This window comes from Gossypium hirsutum, chromosome A09, assembly GCF_007990345.1.
Source record: "Gossypium hirsutum isolate 1008001.06 chromosome A09, Gossypium_hirsutum_v2.1, whole genome shotgun sequence".
Classification (NCBI taxonomy): Eukaryota; Viridiplantae; Streptophyta; class Magnoliopsida; order Malvales; family Malvaceae; genus Gossypium; species Gossypium hirsutum.
In genome coordinates this window covers 79,199,678-79,217,841 of record NC_053432.1, presented here as the reverse complement: position 1 = coordinate 79,217,841, position 18,164 = coordinate 79,199,678, and the positions used below count along the sequence as shown (strand labels likewise).

Here is an 18,164-nt window from a genome sequence, read left to right as displayed (position 1 = left end):
GGCTAGAGTAACAGAACTCGAGAAGTCTCTACATCAGTACCGAAATCGTAACACCGCAATAAAGCTGAGGGCGAGTTTGAGCAAGATAGAAGAAATGAAAGGAAGAGTAGGAGAGTTAGAGGCATCACTGCAGAATTGTGAGATGCGGATCCAGTTTTTCGAGGTAAACGAAAATCGTTGGAAAGAGCAGCTTCACCATGTGGAAGACCAAGTCAGAAACTGAGATTATCTTATGGGGGAAGCCATAACCCAAATTCGGGAGGTAGCCGACTACTTGCAGACTTTAGCGGTTCAGGCGGACACACTGAGCGTGAAATATGAGTTGGAGTAGGATCGCGGATAAGAGCTGGCCTCGTTGCTTAAAAAAATTAAAACTTTAAGTGTTAGAGCGAGATTTTATTTGTAACTCGACTTTATGTAAAAGATTTTATTTTCAAGTAAAATTTTCTAAGGGCAATTGAATCAAAAAAAATTGATGCCTCTTTTGCATTCATGCATTTGCATTTGCATCATATCATTATGCATTAAAGGCCATAAGAGTTTTCTAATTAATTAATTAAAAATTATTTCAGTAACCTGGAAACCAACGAAAACCAACCAGCCACACACCCCTACAGAACAAGAAAAAAATTAATGGATAAGGGACTCGAGAAATTGGAGCAGATGCAAAAAGAAATACAAGAACAAATGCAGTCTCAGATGCAAGAGCAACTAGCCAAGATTCAGCGAGAGATGAAAGAGCAAATGATGGAGTCCCAGAGGGAAATGATGAGTCAGTTATCCCAGCTGTTGTTGGGAGGAACGGATAAGGGAAAGGGCCTTATGGATAAAGTTGAAGAAACTAACGAAAATCCTCAATACCCCCTGGCTTCACTCTGACGCATGTACCGATGAAGCCCGAGATTAATTTACTGAAACCATCTGTCACGATCATGCTCCAGCAGGTTCTGGTTAGAGCTTCGGTACCGATAAATTTCCAAACCGGCTCAGGCTCTAACTTTGTCAACAACCCGAACTATCCGCCCGTTCCCGACTTGGATGAAATTGCCGAAGAGGAAAAGGCGAGGATGGATTCGCAAAAACAATTGGAGGAACGATACAGATGGCTCGAGGAAAAATTCAAAGCCATGGAAAGCGCGGATCATCATCAAGGGATTGATGCCAAGGACCTGAGTTTGGTCCCAGATTTAGTCCTCCCCCCCCCAAATTCAAAATGCCTAAATTTGAGAAATACAATGGAACGATGTCCTGAAGCCCATATCACTATGTTCTGCAGGCGAATGACGGGATATGTTAACAACGATCAGTTATTAATCCATTGTTTTCAAGATAGTCTGGTCGGGGCAGCGTCTAAGTGGTACAACCAATTAAGTCGCTCTAAGATTAACTCGTGGAAGGACCTGGCCTAAGCCTTTATGAAGGAATACAATCATGTGACAGACATGACCCCTGACAGAATCACTCTCCAGAATATGGAGAAGAAATCGAATGAAAGCTTCAGGCAGTACGCACAAAGATGGAGGGAGGTGGCCATACAAGTTCAGCCACCACTTCTAGAAAAGGAGACAACGATGCTCTTTGTTAATACCTTGAAGGCTCCTTTTATCACTCATATGTTGGGAAGCTCCACCAAGAGCTTCTCTGATATAGTAATGACAGGAGAAATGATCGAAAATGCTGTAAGGAGTGGCAAGATAGAAGCTGGAGAAAGTACCAGAAAGTCGGTCCCGAGGAAAAGAGACAATGAAGTGAACAACACGAGTACATCTAGCAAAGGTCAGCCTAAGTCATTCACCGTAAATCAACCCAAGGCGGTGACCACCAATCAGCAAAGCCCTGTAAGACAAGAATCCAACGCGAGGGAGAACACAGAAAAACCACAATTCACCCTTATACCCATGACGTATAGAGAGTTGTACCAGAACCTGTTCAATGCTCATGTGGTCTCCCTTTCTACCTAAAGCCACTGCAGTCCCCGTATCCCAAATGGTATCGCGCGAACGCCCAATGTGAGTGCCACGCGAGAATCACTGGGCACTCTATCGAAAACTGCACAGCGTTTAAAAAATTAGTTGAAAGACTCATTAAGATGGGGATCGTGAGATTTGATGACCCAGCCACATCCAATATAGCGGGAAACCCGCTCCCCAATCATACCGACCAAGGAGTGAATGGGATATGCGAAGGCTCGAACAAAAAGACCAAGTATGAGGTTGCGAAAGTTAGGACTCCGTTGAGGCGAGTATGGATGGAGATGGTTAAGAGAGGATTGATCGCGTTGGATTCGAGGGAAGAACCTGAAGAAGAGAGAAACTACTATGAGTTTCACGATGAAGTGGGGCATGAAATCCAAGATTGTGTGGAGTTCAATGCCCTAATACAAAACATGATGAGCAATAAAGAAATGGAATTTTATGAAGAAGCCAAAAACCCCGTAGTGGGAGATATATGTGCATCAGATGAGGAATCGACGGCACAAAACCGAACACCTAACTATCCTGTGATGATCATTTCGAGACCCAAAAATAATAATGCTGGAGTACAAATACCACCGAGGGCCATAATCCAAAAACCTGCAGTCTTCCCTTACAAAGACAACAAAAAGGTCTCATAGAATTATGATTGCAGTGTGATGACGCCGGGAAAGGAGAGCCCGATTGACGCTTCAAGAGAGGATCAGGACAAGGAATCCTATACACGTAGTGGGAGACGTTACGATACGGCGAATGAGGAGGCACAACCCACAAAAGGAAAAGCCCAAATGGTCGAGGAAATGAAAGGAAAAACAACCAAACCTGTTAACGAGCCAGTTAACGAAGAAGAGGCCAAAGAGTTTTTAAAATTCCTAAAGCATAGCGAATACAGTGTGGTGGAACAGCTACCCAAACAACCAGCCCGCATTTCAGTGCTGGCCTTGCTTCTGAGCTCGGAAGTCCATCGTAGCGCGCTAATGAAGGTCTTGAATGAAACGTATGTTCCCAATGATATCTCCGTTAACAAGTTGGACCGCTTGGTTAACAACATTAGTGCCAATAACTATATCTTCTTTAATGACGATGAGATACCACCCGGGGGCATGGGGTCGACTAAAGCTCTGCATATCACCACACACTGTAAAGGGTATACGCTGCTTAGCGTACTAATTGACAATGGATCCGCCCTGAACATCCTGCCATTGACCATGCTGAACAGATTACCTATAGACAGCTCTCACATGAAGGAGTGCCAGAACATCGTGAAGGCATTCGATGGCACGGAGAGAAAGGTTATGGGCAGAATCGAGGTACCCCTTCAGATTGGGCCAAACGCATATGAGGTGGATTTCCTTGTAATGGACATCAAACCCTCATATAATTGCTTATTGGGGAGGCCCTGGATACATTCAGCTGGGGCAGTGCCTTCCTCGTTGCATCAAAAATTGAAGCTGGAGTCGGAGGGAAGGTTGATAACGATTAAGGCTGAAGAAGATATTATTGCAACTGTGAGCAATAATACACCCTATTTGGAGACAGATGACGAAGCAATCGAATGCTCATTTCGATCTTTGGAATTTGTTAATGCAACGTTCATCACCGAGGGAAGCAAAATTCTGGTGCCGAAATTGTCCAAAACCACGAGGATGAGCCTCCAGCTGATATTTGAAAAAGGGGCCCTACTCGGAAAAGGACTTGGGAGACATCTACAAGGAAAAACTGAAACGCCAATGCTGAAAGACAAGAGAGATCGCTTCGGCTTAGGATTTAAGCCGGACGCGAAACAAAGGAGAAGGGAGCTGGAAAAGAAGCAGGAAAGAAGGAGAGCTAGATTAATGGGGAAGGAAATCAAGTGGGAACCAATGATATTCCCCTATATATCGAAAACATTTGTGTCTGGGGGAATCATCCATCCCGAAAGAGACACATCAATGATGGGAGCTATAGAAAAAAGCCTGGAAAGTTTGTACATCAACGTCATGTACGAAGAGGAGACCGGAAGAGAAAGTTTCTCGGACATTGGCCCTTACACACCTGGAAGTGTTCTGGACAACTGGACTGCGGAAGAGATCCCTGTATTTTTTAGAACGAATACAGAGTAATGTCCAAAACACACTTATTGCTCTAGGCCTAGGACTGATAAGAATCTTTTGTGAAATAGGCTGATGTTTAAAAACGATATTTCAATAAAATGCACGGTTATTATCATTTTTGAGCAGATGTTATCTCGTCATTTCAATTTCATTCATAACCATACAAATGATTACTTTCAAATTCTTTTATTCTTGAAACATTCTTTTAAATACTCTTTCATTCGTCATTCATAATCATATCACGCAAATAAACGTTTCAAATTCTTTTGATTCTTTGTATCTGCCTTCGTCCTCATAACAGGTCCCCAGATATTAATGATACGAGTGACACTGCTAGCGACTCAGAATTTCCTTTCGAGCAAGATGTGTGTATGGATGATTCTCAGGATTTTGAAGATGACCAAGGCTGTAACCTATCTCCTGATTTGCTGAGGATGATAGAACAAGACGAGAAACAAATCCTACCTCACAAATAATTAGTTGAAATTGTGAGCTTAGGAGAAGGACAAGAGGTGAAGATCGGAACATGTATCACTATGGAGATGAAGCGAGACCTCATTGAATTACTTCAAGAATTTAAAGATGTCTTCGCATGGTCATACCAAGATATGCTCGGATTGGACACTGACATCGTGGTGCATCGACTCCCCATAAAAGAAGAGTGTAAGCCAGTTCAGCAAAAACTCCGAAGAATGAGGCCCGATGTCTTGCTAAAAATAAAGGAAGAGGTCCAAAAGCAGTTTGACGCTGGATTTCTGAAGGTGGTAAAATACTCAGATTGGGTAGCCAACATCATCCCTGTCCCTAAGAAAGATGGAAAAGTGCGAATGTGTGTGGACTACAGAGATTTGAATAAAGCCAGCCCAAAAGACAATTTACCACTACCTCATGTCGACACCCTAGTGGACAATACGGCAGGACATTCACTGTTTTCATTCATAGATGGTTTCTCGGGATACAACCAGATCAAGATGCACCCTGAAGATATGGAGAAAACCACGTTTGTAACCATGTGGGGCACGTTCTGTTATAAGGTGATGCCGTTTGGACTGAAGAATGCGGGGGCAACTTATCAAAGAGCCATGGTAACCATTTTTCACGACATGATGCATAAAGAAATCGAGGTCTATGTTGATGACATGATAGCTAAGTCCCGAACAGAGAAGGAGCACATACAAGTCCTGAGAAAACTATTCTTGAGGTTGAGGAAGTTCCAGCTAAAACTCAACCCAGCCAAATGTACCTTTGGAGCTAAGTCTGGAAAGTTGCTCGGATTCGTGGTTAGTGAGAAAGGGATTGAGATTGATCCAGACAAAGTGAAAGCTATACAAGAGCTATCCCCACCGCGCACTCAGAAAGAAGTTCGAGGCTTTCTAGGAAGATTAAATTATATTGCTCGGTTCATTTCACAACTGACCGAGAAATGTGACCCTGTCTTTCGCCTCCTCAAGAAACGTAACCCAGGTGAATGGGATGAAGAATGCCAAAGGGCTTTCGACAAGGTCAAACAGTACTTATCCAACGCCCCGGTGCTGATGCCACGTAATCCCGATAAGCCGTTGATACTGTACTTGGCAGTATTTGAGAATTTCATGGGGTGCGTATTGGGTCAGCATGACGAGTCGGAAAGTAAAGAAAAAGCCATTTACTATCTTAGCAAAAAGTTCACAGAATGTGAGACAAGATACCCGCCGATAGAGAAGTTGTGTTGTGCCCTAATTTGGACAACCCGAAGGCTGAGGCAGTATATGTTGTATCACACCACTTGGCTCATATCAAAATTGGACCCTTTAAAATACATGATGGAGTCAACAGCCTTGAATAGAAGGATGGCCCGATGGCAGATTCTGCTTTCTGAATTCGACATAGTCTATGTAAACCAGAAAGCAGTAAAAGGAAGTGCAATAGCAGATTTTATGGCCAGTAGAGCCTTGGAAGATTACGAGCCTCTGAACTTTGACTTTCCGAATGAAGACCTAATATGTATTGCTACGGCTAAAGAAGGTGCTCTGGAAGAACTTCTTTGGAAATTGAACTTCGATGGGGCATCAAATGCTGTGGGCAATGTAATCGGAGCCGTCTTGGTATCCCCAAACGGAGATCATTATCCATTAACTAGTAAATTGGATTTTGATTGTACAAACAATATGGTGGAATATGAAGCGTGCATCATGGGTATCCGCGCAGCCATAGAACGCAAGATTAGAGTGCTAGGGGTGTATGGGGATTCCGCGCTAGTGATTTATCAACTCAAAGGAGAATGGGAAACCAGAGACCCCAAGTTGATCGACTATCAAAAACTGGTCCTTGAATTGGTTAAAGAGTTTGATGACATCACCTTCCACTACCTTCCACGAGACGAAAATCAGATGGCTAATGCTTTGGCTATTTTAGCCTCCATGATCAAGGTAAACAAACAAGAAGATGTCAAACCCATCCGGATGAGCATTTATGAAATTTCGGCCCACTGTTACAATATTGAAGAAGTTGAAGAAAGAGATGACCACCCTTGGTATCACGATATATTGCAATACGTAAAGAATCGTGCATACCCGGACCAGGCGAGCGAGAATGACAAAAGAACGCTAAGAAGACTGGCCATCGACTATGTCTTAGATGGGGATATATTATACAAAAGAAGAAATGATCAAGTGTTACTAAGATGTGTAGATGCTGTAGAGGCTAAGAAAATCTTGGAAGAAGTCCATGAAGGCGTCTGTGGGACACGTGCTAACGGCTTTACAATGGCCAGGCAAATTATGAGATTCGGGTACTATTGGTCCTCCATGGAAGGAGACTGTATCAATTATGCTAAGAGATGTCATAAATGCCAAATCTACGGAAACAAAATTCATGTGCCTCCTTCACCGCTGCATGTCATGGTTTCTCCATGGCCATTCTCTATGTGGGGCATGGATGTGATTGGACCGATATCGTCGAAAGCTTCCAATGGGCATCGGTTCATCTTTGTGGTTATCGACTACTTCACCAAGTAGGTAGAAGCCGCTTCGTATGCTAGTGTGACCAAGTCGGCAGTGAGCAAGTTTCTGAAAAAGGAGATTATATGTCAATATGGAATGCCGGAGAGGATTATATCTGACAATGCATTAAACTTGAACAATAGTACGATAGCAGAAGTCTGCAGTCAATTAAAGATCAGACATCACAACTCGTCGCTGTATCGCCCGAAGATGAATGGGGCAGTGGAAGCGGCCAATAAAAACATTAAGAAGATTGTGGGGAAGATGACCGAAACCTACAGAGACTGGCATGAGAAGTTACCATTTGCCCTTTTTGCTTATCGAACGTCAGTCAGAACTTCAACCGATGCAACCCCTTTCTTCCTGGTCTACAAAATGGAATCAATGTTGCCAATTAAAGTCGAGATCCCATCTCTTCGAGTGTTGTTAGAGTTAAAGTTAGAAGAAGCCGAGTGGATCTAGTCTCGATATGATCAATTGAAAATAATTGAGGAAAGGAGGTTAAGAGCTATCCGTCATGGTCAGATGTACCAAAAGCGAATGATGCGGGCTTATGACAAAAAGGTTCACCCTAGAGAATTCCACGAAGGAGACCTGGTTTTGAAAAAGATCTTTCCCATACAAAAGGACTTTCTAGGGAAATGGATGCCTAATTGGGAAGAGCCTTACGTGGTGAAGAAAGCTTTCTCTGAGGAGCATTGATTCTAGCCGAGATGGACGGTAGAAACTTGCCCAATCCTGTAAACTCGGATTCGGTCAAGAAGTATTTTACCTGAAGAAGAAGAGGCCAGAGTGAAAACCCGCAAAGGGCGCTCTGAAATCTAAAAAAAAAAAGAGGCCAAGGTGAAAACCCGCAAAGGGCACTTTGGAACCAAAGGAGTTTTTGAGTTGAAAACCCGAAAACGGGCAGCTCAAATTTTGAATATAGGGCATATGGTAGTCTTGTACTTCCAAAATCAACAAGACAGAATGATATTACACCTGGGAGCATCAACAAAATACACGGGATCTTCTGAACACACATTTGGTTCGAAGGAGCTTTTGAGAGATTAGAATAGTGAAACTCGTGCTGCGATATCTGGGGCACCTTATTAGAATCGTTATCCAATGTATTCACATCAAATTTTGCTTAATAAAATTCCATTGGTCCATTATGATAATCTCTTTCGAGCATTTTTGTTGAAATCGCGATTTTTGAACATGTAATATTCACACAAAAGATGTTATGCATATTACTCTGGAAAGTCTCTAAATAGTACAAGGACCTGAAATAGGGCCACTAGTCAGGACTAACCGGGCTCAAAGTTGGAAAATATTGGAAAAAGAGAAATCTAAATTAAGACTATTTCTTCAAATTTTCTGTCAGAGATAACGGCTAAGTAAGAAGACACGATAGCACATCAATGATGGAACCCAGACGAGTTAGGAGCAATGATGCCTTAAGTTTTTAAAAAGAAATCACTCTCATAACATTTCTACATTCATAATCATTCATTTAGTTAGGAACACTTGATTCATCTCGATCATAGCATCCTAGTTACTTGACATACACAGATACATGAAACCTATTTTACACGTCATGTCTTTAGAAGACAGTATGGCGACATTGGTAAATCTTGCAAATTTGGCGTCTCTGTATTGACGGAGAGCAGATCGAAGATAGCAGATTTCGCATCTCTGTATTGGCGGAGAGCAGATCGAAGATAGCAGATTTGACGTCTCTGTATTGGCGGAGAGTAGATCGAAGATAGCAGATTTGGCGTCTCTGTATTGGCGGAGAGTAGATCGAAGATAGCAGATTTGACGTCTCTGTATTGGCGGAGAGCAGATCGAAGATAGCAGATTTGGCGTCTCTGTATTGGCGGAGAGCAGATCAAAGATATCAGATTTGGCGTCTCTTTATTGGCGGAGAGCAGATCGAAGATCGCAGATTTGGCATCTCTGTATTGGCGGAGAGCAGATCGAAGATAGCAGATTTGGCATCTCTGTATTGGCGGAGAGCAGATCGAAGATCGTAGATTTGGCATCTCTGTATTGGCGGAGAGCAGATCGAAGATCGCAGATTTGACATCTCTGTATTGGCGAAGAGCAGATCGAAGATAGCAGATTTGGCGTCTCTGTATTGGTGGAGAGCAAATCGAATATAGCAGATTTGGCGTCTCTGTATTGGCGGGGAGCAGATCAAAGATAGCAGATTTGGCGTCTCTGTATTGACAAAGAACAAACCGAATGCGACGAATCTTGGCTTCCTAAAGTTGCGGTGAAGCAGATTTAAGCCATCACCCTAGCTCCCTAAAGTTATAGTGGAGTAGGCTGACGATTGCAGACCTCGTCTCCAGTAGAGCAGATTGGAGAAAACGAGCCTTAACCCCCTAAGTAGTAGGGCAACGGGCTGAAGATTGCAAGATTTCGTCTCCCTCAAGTTGCAGTGGAGCAAAATCAAAGTCACAATCCGTTATCTCTCTGAAGTTGCAGTAGAGCAAGATAGAAACACATGAACCATGTCTCGCTGAAGTTGCAGTGGAGCATTTTTAAGCTACCTGAAAAAAGGAAGCACCAAGGAGTCGAAGCTCAGCAGGCCCTGGCAAAATTGGCCCATTTATAGTCTTTGCTTTATTCTCATTCCACGATAATGAGCAAAGAGGGGCAGCTGTAGTGGGCCAAATATGCCCAGACCCGTTACAAACAAACCATAAAGCATAAAATAAATAAAACCATCACAGTCCATTCAATGTTCAAAATCCAATTACATGACCCAAATTTCATGATTAATTTCGTCTTATTTCAAATCGAATTAATGCGTTTTAACCTGGTTTCACAATTATTAAAAATTCTTTAAAGCGAAGACGAGATTTGATATTTGGCAATTCGCGGAATTGTGCCCTAACGTGTTGGGTTGCAATTTCTCATTTGCTCAAAATAATCAAATATCCCTTCAAAATTCCACTCAGGTCTTCCAAAAACCCTCTAAAACGAAGGCAATACTCGGTGTTTGACAATTCGGGAATCATGCCCTATCGTGCTGGGTTGTGATTTCTCGTTTGGTCAAAACAATCGAATATTCCTTTAGGTTTTCACTCATGTTTTTTTTAAGGAAACATTTTAAAACAAAGGCAATATTTGGCGTTTGACAATTCGAGAATCATGCCCTATCGTGCTGGGTTGTGATTTCTTGTTTGCTCAAAACGATCGAATATTCCTTTATATTCTCACTCATGTTTATAAAATATACCTAAAAACGAAGACGATGTTCAATATTTCGCGATTTGAGAATTGTGCCCTATCATGTTGAGTTGTGTTTTTTCATTGGTTCGAAACAATTGAACATCCCTACGGAATTTCACTCACATTTCCTAAAATCTTTCAAAATGAAGGCGATGTTCAATGTTTGGCAATTTAAGAATCGAGCCCTATCGTGTTGGGTTGCGCTTTCTTATTTGTCCAAAATAATCGAATATCTCCTTGGAATTTCACTTATATTCTCTAAGGTGAGGCAATGTTCGATGTTTGGAAATTCGAGGGATCATGCCCTACTGTGCTGGGTTTCAGTTTTTTGTCGGACCAAATAGTTGAGCATCCTCTTGTTAATTTCAAATTATAAATTTTTCGGACGTCGAAAAAAAAAGATTTTTGACAATCAACTCGGGTTATTCAACTTTTATTAAAAGGAGCCACATTCCGAAAAACATTTTTTAGACATAAGGACAGTATTTAATTGATTTGGTACCAATTTTGGGCGTAGTGAGGGTGCTAATCCTTCCTCATGCGTAACCGACTCCCGAGCCCATTTTCCTAAAATTTTCGTAGACCAGAGTCATTGTTTTAGTAAATCGCAAATCTTTTATTAAAATAACCAAATTTTTAGGAGATCCGATCACACCCAAAACAAAAAGATCGGTGGCGACTCCCTTATTCCTATTTTTTTCAAAAGTCGATTCCCCCGTATTTTCATTAAATTTAAAAACTTTAAATTTTTTTAAATCGAAAGATGGTTTCGACAATAACTAAACTATATATTTTTCTTTCTCAATTCATACCTTTTTTGTAATGGCCTAAATTCAAGGTTATCGGAATAGTAGTTTCGTAACCACAAATCCGATTTAAAGAGAAGTTTATTTCAATATTTTTGCATGAAAATTGATATGATAGGTGTAACAGCCTAATTTTCAGTGGTATCGGGAATAGAGATTTGAGATCACTAAATCCGACGGGTGAGTTGAAAATTTAATAAATTAATACCTATGAGTCAAATGTGAATATAAAAGCATTTTTGAATTAGTGAATTTGGTGATTTAAAAGAATTAATTAGGTAAATTGGGTCGAGAATGAGGTATCGAGACCTCGACTCCATAAATCGAGCCATAAATATTTTTAGAAATATTTATGAAGTGTTGGTGAGGTAGTAATAAAATTTAGTCAGAAAATTTTGACGTTTGGGTGGTTAATTAAATAAAAAGGACTAAATTGAAAAGGGTGTAAAAGTTGCTAAAAGGATTAAATAGCTCAATTGTCAAATGAGGAAGGACCTAAAGTGCAAATAAGCCCAAAGGAGATATTTTGGGCGGCAATAGCTGAGAAAAATCAGGAAATGGGTGAAATAAGGGCAAAATTGGAAAATTGACAAAATTGGCTAAATAAAAATGGGACTAAATTGGAATATCTAGAATTCTCTTCATTTCTCTTCATAGTCATCAGCTGAAAAATAGCCATGGAGAAGGGTTCAAGCTGGTTTTCATACTCTAGCTTCATGTAAGTTTAATTCTTGCTTTCTCCTTGAAATTTTTATGTTTTTGGACTTTTACAATTGGGTCCAACTTACTATTTCATTAGTTTTTGATTCCATGTCTAATTTTTGAAGTTGTTATGCATGAGTGGTGGAAGTATATGATGATTTGACATGGAATTAGAGCTTTAAATTGTTTATATTCTGATTTTATTGAAAGAATTTAATAGAAAGTGAATGTTTGGGACCTAATTGTAAAAGAGTTGACAGTTAGAGTTTTATGTGGAAATTCTGAATTTCAATAGTTATGAAATAACTTATAATGTCTATAAAAAGTATTAATTGAGAAATTTATCTTAATTGTAGGGTTAATTGAGGAAGGACTGAATTGTATGAATTGTGAAATTTGGGGTAAAATGGAAATCAACATTTTGCACTAAAACTGTTTTGGGCAGCAGCAGTAGTTTAACTTTGAAAAATCACCAAAAATTGTAGAAATTTAACTAGAGGATTAATAAAATATGAAATTAAAGCTTATTGAGTCTAGTTTCTTATAAAAGAAATTATGTAAGCAATGGAATTGTAAATCATGAGATACAATAACTTTTGTGAGACAAGGTCAGAATGATTTCGGGTTCCCCTGTTCTGAATTTGGAAAATCATAAAAAATTGGATAAAAATAATTAGAGGCTTAAATTTATATTTTTAGAATCCTGAATGAGTCTATTTTCAATAGAAACAAACAAGGGAATCATTCGAATCTTTTACGAGAAGATAATTAATTTTTAGTGAAGAAGGGTCGGAACTGTCAAACAGCAGAACAGGGGAGAATTTAATGAATAAACTGTATTAATTGGCCCAACCAAAAATTTTGAAATTTTTATGATAAGAAGAAATATGAGTCTAGTTTCTGATAAAATTTATGGATCTTAATTTGGAGTTCTGTAGCTCAATATAAAAATAATTTAGTGACTATGACACAGATGGACAGCTTAAATATTCACATAAGTAGATAGTGAAAATTATGGATAATGTTACCTACAAGTGTATTGTTTATACTAAGGATGTGGATGGAGAGGAGGAGGAGGAAAATATCCAAAAATATATGAATGACTCGTGTATAAATTGACCACATGCCCGATTATAATCGATAAGTGTTGGATTAGAAATGATATAATGTTTTATTTGGTATATTTATTATGAAATAATGATTATTATTATAATACAAAAATTAAACTTGTGAGTTTATATGGCTAAATTTTAGTGATTATTTGTAAATTTTATGAATTTCATGATGTGTTATTTCATATGTATTGATGATAAAATCGTGAATAATGTAAAAGCATGAAAATTGAATAAATGATCAAATTGAGCATTTCAGTTCAGTGACAAGATGAATTGAAGGAAAAGACCATGGTTGGACCATGGCAACAAGTGATAAGTGATAGCTTCGGCTACACTTATCTGATCAAGGAAAATTGAAAGTGATAAGTGATAGCTTCGGCGACACTTATCTGATCAATGATAAATGACAAGTGAAAAGTGGTAGCTTCAGCTACCTGATCAGTGAAAAGTGGTAGCTTCAGCTACCTGATCAGTGAAAAGTGGTAGCTCCGGCTACCTGATCAGTGAAAAATGGTAGCTCCGGCTACCTGATCAGTGAATAGTGGTAGCTTCGGCTACAAGTGACAAGTGACAAGTGACAAGTGATTTCCGTATAAGACCATATCTAGGATATGGCATCGGTGTGATATATGCTACTGTATAAGACCATATCTGGAATATGACATCAGTGAGATATTTAATTCGTGTAAGACCATAGTTGGGCTATGGCATCGATATATGAATATGTGTAAGACCATAGCTGGGCTATGGCATCATTATATGAAGATGTGTAAGACCATAGTTGAACTATGGCATCGAGAAAACGAAGTACTCAATTCCATAAGACGTTCACTAATTTGACAAAGTTTGGTAAGTGTTATATGGAATTATGTGATACAAGGAACTACGAGTTGATAAGATACGAGTATAGAACTTGGTTGATAAATGAATTCATTTGTGATTATATAATTGTTCATCTTGAATGTATTGTCCATATGTATTGATAATTCAAATGTTTTAATGAATAAAATTCCGATATGGAATAAATTGAACACGAGACAAATAATTATGAAATTGAACTCGGAATTCATGAAAATGACGGTTATTGATATATGGAGACATGAGACATTGATATATAAATAAGGAAAATGTTTGATAAATGTGTTTATTCACAATTATAGAATTATATACCTCAGTGTACTATTTGCATAAAGATGATATTTCAAATACTTTGGTTATTTAAGCTTAAATATGAAATAGTCTGAAATCAAGATAAGTTGTTATGAAAATATATTTAGATTACAGAGATATGGCTGATATATGTTGTATGATTACATAACGTGAAATTGTGTATATATATGAGAAATTGAATGAGAATTAAGCCCATACACGTTTCTTGTTATTTTATATGAAGTGTATGACTGACAAGGGTGATGAAGTTATAAACAGAGAGTTACACGGGTTGAAAACACGAGCGTGTGACTCTCCAAAGTGTGAAAATTTTCTAAGTGTTGCAAAAGTTTCATATGTTTACGGTTTGGTCCCGAACCACCCTGAATGTATGTTTTGGGCCCCGTAGGCCCAAATAAGGGACGTTAAACATATGTATGAAAGTTTTTAATTTAGAAAAAATTTTATGGCTGATTTTTTTACATGATTGATCATATTAAGTTCGGTAATGCCTCATACCCTATTCTAGGCTCAAAATACGGGTAATGGGTGTTACAATAGGAAAATCGTATGAAAATATTGATAGAAAAATTTTACCGATTTAGTGGTTAGTTAGAAAAAGAAATTATTAAAGAAATTGGGTAAAATAAGGTATCAGGACCTCTATCTAGTAAAACCGAGTCGAAAATAACTTTATAAATATTTATGAGATGTTAGTAATGTGGTATTAAAATTTCGTTAGGAAATTTTAATGTTTGGGTAGTTGATTAAATAAAAAGGACTAAATTGTAATAGGTGTAAAAGTTGCTAGAATGATTAAATAGCTTAAGAGTCTAATGAGAAAGGATTTAAAAAGAAATTAGACCCAAAATTTATTTGGGCTGGACGGCAAGGGCATGAAATCAGCAGGAAAATTGATAAATTAAGGGCCAAATTGGAATATTGCAAAATTAACTAAATAAAGCTAGGACTAAATAGGAAATATCTAGATTTCTCTTCATTTCTCTTCAATTCCAGCAACTAAAAACACCATAGGAGGGTTATATAATCTGGTATTTCATAATTTTTGCACCAAGTGAGTTAATCCTTGCTTTTTTCTTGTAATTTTTGTGTTTTTAAGACTTTTACAGCTAGGTCCTACTATTAAATTCATTAGTTTTTGATTTCATGGATGACATTGAAAGTCACCATGGTTGAGTTATGTAATTTTATGATGAAATAGAATGAAATTAAAGCTTTAATTTGTTTATGAGATGATTTTATTAGGTAATTTCAATAGAAATTGATTTTTAGGACCTAATTATAAAAATACTTGGAATTAAAGTCTATTGCTGAAATTCTGATTCCTAAAGGTTGTAAACTAGTTTAAGGTGATAGAATAAAATGTTAATTGAGAAGAATCAGCTCAATAGAGAGGCTAATTGGGTAGGGACGAAATTATCATTTATTAAAAGCTTAGGGAAAAATGGTAATAAACAGCTTGCACTAAAACAGTTTGGACAGCAGCAGTAGACTAACTTTGAAAAATCACCATAAATTGTAGGAATCGAATTAGAAGATGAAAAAAATATGAAATTAAATCTTATTGAGTCTAGTTTCTCATAGAAGAAATAGTGTAAGCAATGAATTTTTAAATTTTGAGATATAATGAATTTTGTGAGATAAGGTCAGAATGAATTCGAGTTCCCCTGTTCTGACTTTGAAAAATCATAAAAAATTGAATAAAAATAATTAGGGGCTTAAATTTATATTTATAGAATTCTGAATGAGTCTATTTTTAATAGAATCAAACTATAATATCATTCAAATCCTGTATGAAGAGATAATTAATTTTTAGTGAAGAGAGGTAAGAACTGTTGGACAGCATAATAAGGGTGACTTTAAAGAATAAAATGTACTTATTGGCTAAACCAAAAATTTTGAAAATTTTATGGTAAGAAGATATATGAGTCTAGTTTCAGGGAAAATTTACATATCTTAATTTGAAGTTCTGTAGCTCGAGTTATAAATAATTTAGTGACTATGACTCAAATAGACAGCTTTGAATAAACTATAAATAATAATAATGAAATTATAGAAATTGTTGCATATGAATATGAAATGTATTAAATTGATAATTAAATTTATTTATTTAGATCCAGAAGATTCAAATACGAAGCTAGATCGAGGAAAGGAAAAAGTTCAAGATTAGTAGATTTTTGTACACGAACAGGTATCAAGGTAAGTTCGTGTAATTTGAATTATATTCTTAAATGCTTGAAATGCATGTTTTTGATATGAATATGATTTGAATGTTCATTATATGAAATTTTATGAAACATTGACATATTTGATAAAAGAGAGGATCTCTGAAAAGGAATTGATGGTAAAAAGGATCTATCCCGGACAGGTGATCCTATCTTGATATAGCCCTCCCGAAGAATATGTGTAAAATTGATTTAGCTCGGACGAGTAATCCGAATTAGGGTCTGAATTTAGCCTGGACTGGTAATTCAGATCTAAGCTCATTAGAGTGATTGTTGTTGCAGGGGATTTAGCCTGAATTGGTAATCCTGACAATACTCTATGAGTTTATATTGCAGGGGATTTAGCTTGGACTAGTAATCCCGCTGCAAGGATGAGGTTCGCAGGAGTGTGCTCTCTGAAATGGAAATATGCGCACATGAATATGAATTGACGGACCCAGAATTGTACACTAAAAGTGTACCTTTGAAAATCCATCGAAATTCCGATAAATTCAACGGGATAAATATGGAAAAATAACAAGGAAATAGAAATTATGATATTGATGAGCTCATCAATCATGGTACATATTATTGGTACATGGAAATTATTGTACTAACTTGAATGTTGAGTTTGTGCATGTTAGGGTAATAATGCATTGAATAGACATAGAAATGTTTATTGTATTATATTGAAAATATTAGGTAAGTATAATTCTTGTTACATGAGCTTACTAAGCACAAAATGCTTACCCTGTTTCATTTTCCCCTGTTTTGTAGTGATAAGAGCTTGGAGGTCGGATTTAGTCGGAGACACATCACACTATCAACCTCAGGATTTCGGTATATAAAGAAACTTTATTTTGGAAATCAATGGCATGCATAAGCTAATAAAGTAAATGATTCTGTGAAATGAATGTAGAGTTAGCCATTGGTATGGTTAACAAACCTAGTTTTGGGTATGTGATGACGTTATTTTATAAATATGCATGAATTTATCTTGAAAATATGTTGAATTGGATTGGTTGATGTGGATTGTTTTTGGTTTAAAATTTCAGGGAATGTTAGATATCTATAAAGGGATTATATTGAGTTAAAAAAAATTTAATTCGTAAACTCTGGTAATACTTCGTACCCTATTCTGGCAATGAATACGGGTAGGGGTATTACATTTTTGCTACTCAATTTCTTGCCACACTCACATTTAACTATTTAATTTTTATCATATTTCATAATTTCGAATTTATTTCAATTTAATCCCTAAAACTCAAAACTTATAACTCAGTTTACAATTCAATCCTTTATTCAATTTCAATCAAAATTTCTATCAAATAAAACCCCAATTCCATCATTTGTTCAACATGAACCCTACTCAAAAATCTATTAACTTTCAAAATTTCAACTTAAATTCAACAAAACTTTATTCTAGAGCTTCTAAAACATTAAGAAAAGGGTTTAATTGGCTTACCTATTAAAACTTCAAACCTTAAAACCCTAGTTTTTCCTTTTATTTTTCTTTCTTTTCTTTTTCTCCTTTCCCTGCTCCGTTTTCGAATAGCTATTCTGTTTCTTTTTTACTTTGTTTTGTTTCTTTATTTTATTTCATTTCTTTTATTCTTTTATTTTATTAACTTAATAATAATAATTATTATTATAATAAATATCTTATTTAATAACAAATATATATTACAATTGGACACACATATATTTTACACTTGCCTATTATCATCACCATCCAATTGTCCTTATTTTATTTATTTTATATAATTTAATATTTTAATATAATAAAAATCTTTTTACTTATATAAAAAGTAATTAAATAAATATATTACAAATGTATAAATATATGCATTACACTTGTATAATTTAATCACCATACATTAGTCTTTATTTTAATT

The 18,164-nt window shown here is 37.1% G+C and overlaps 1 protein-coding gene across 1 annotated transcript; it reads left to right on the top strand.

Moving 5' to 3' along the window:
* The first annotated feature begins 2,632 nt into the window (after positions 1-2,632).
* LOC107930226 (uncharacterized) lies at positions 2,633-4,075 on the top strand. The gene has a single exon (XM_016861817.2). The coding sequence runs from the start codon at positions 2,633-2,635 to the stop codon at positions 4,073-4,075; it is 1,443 nt and encodes a 480-aa protein (XP_016717306.2).
* Positions 4,076-18,164: the final 14,089 nt, after the last annotated feature.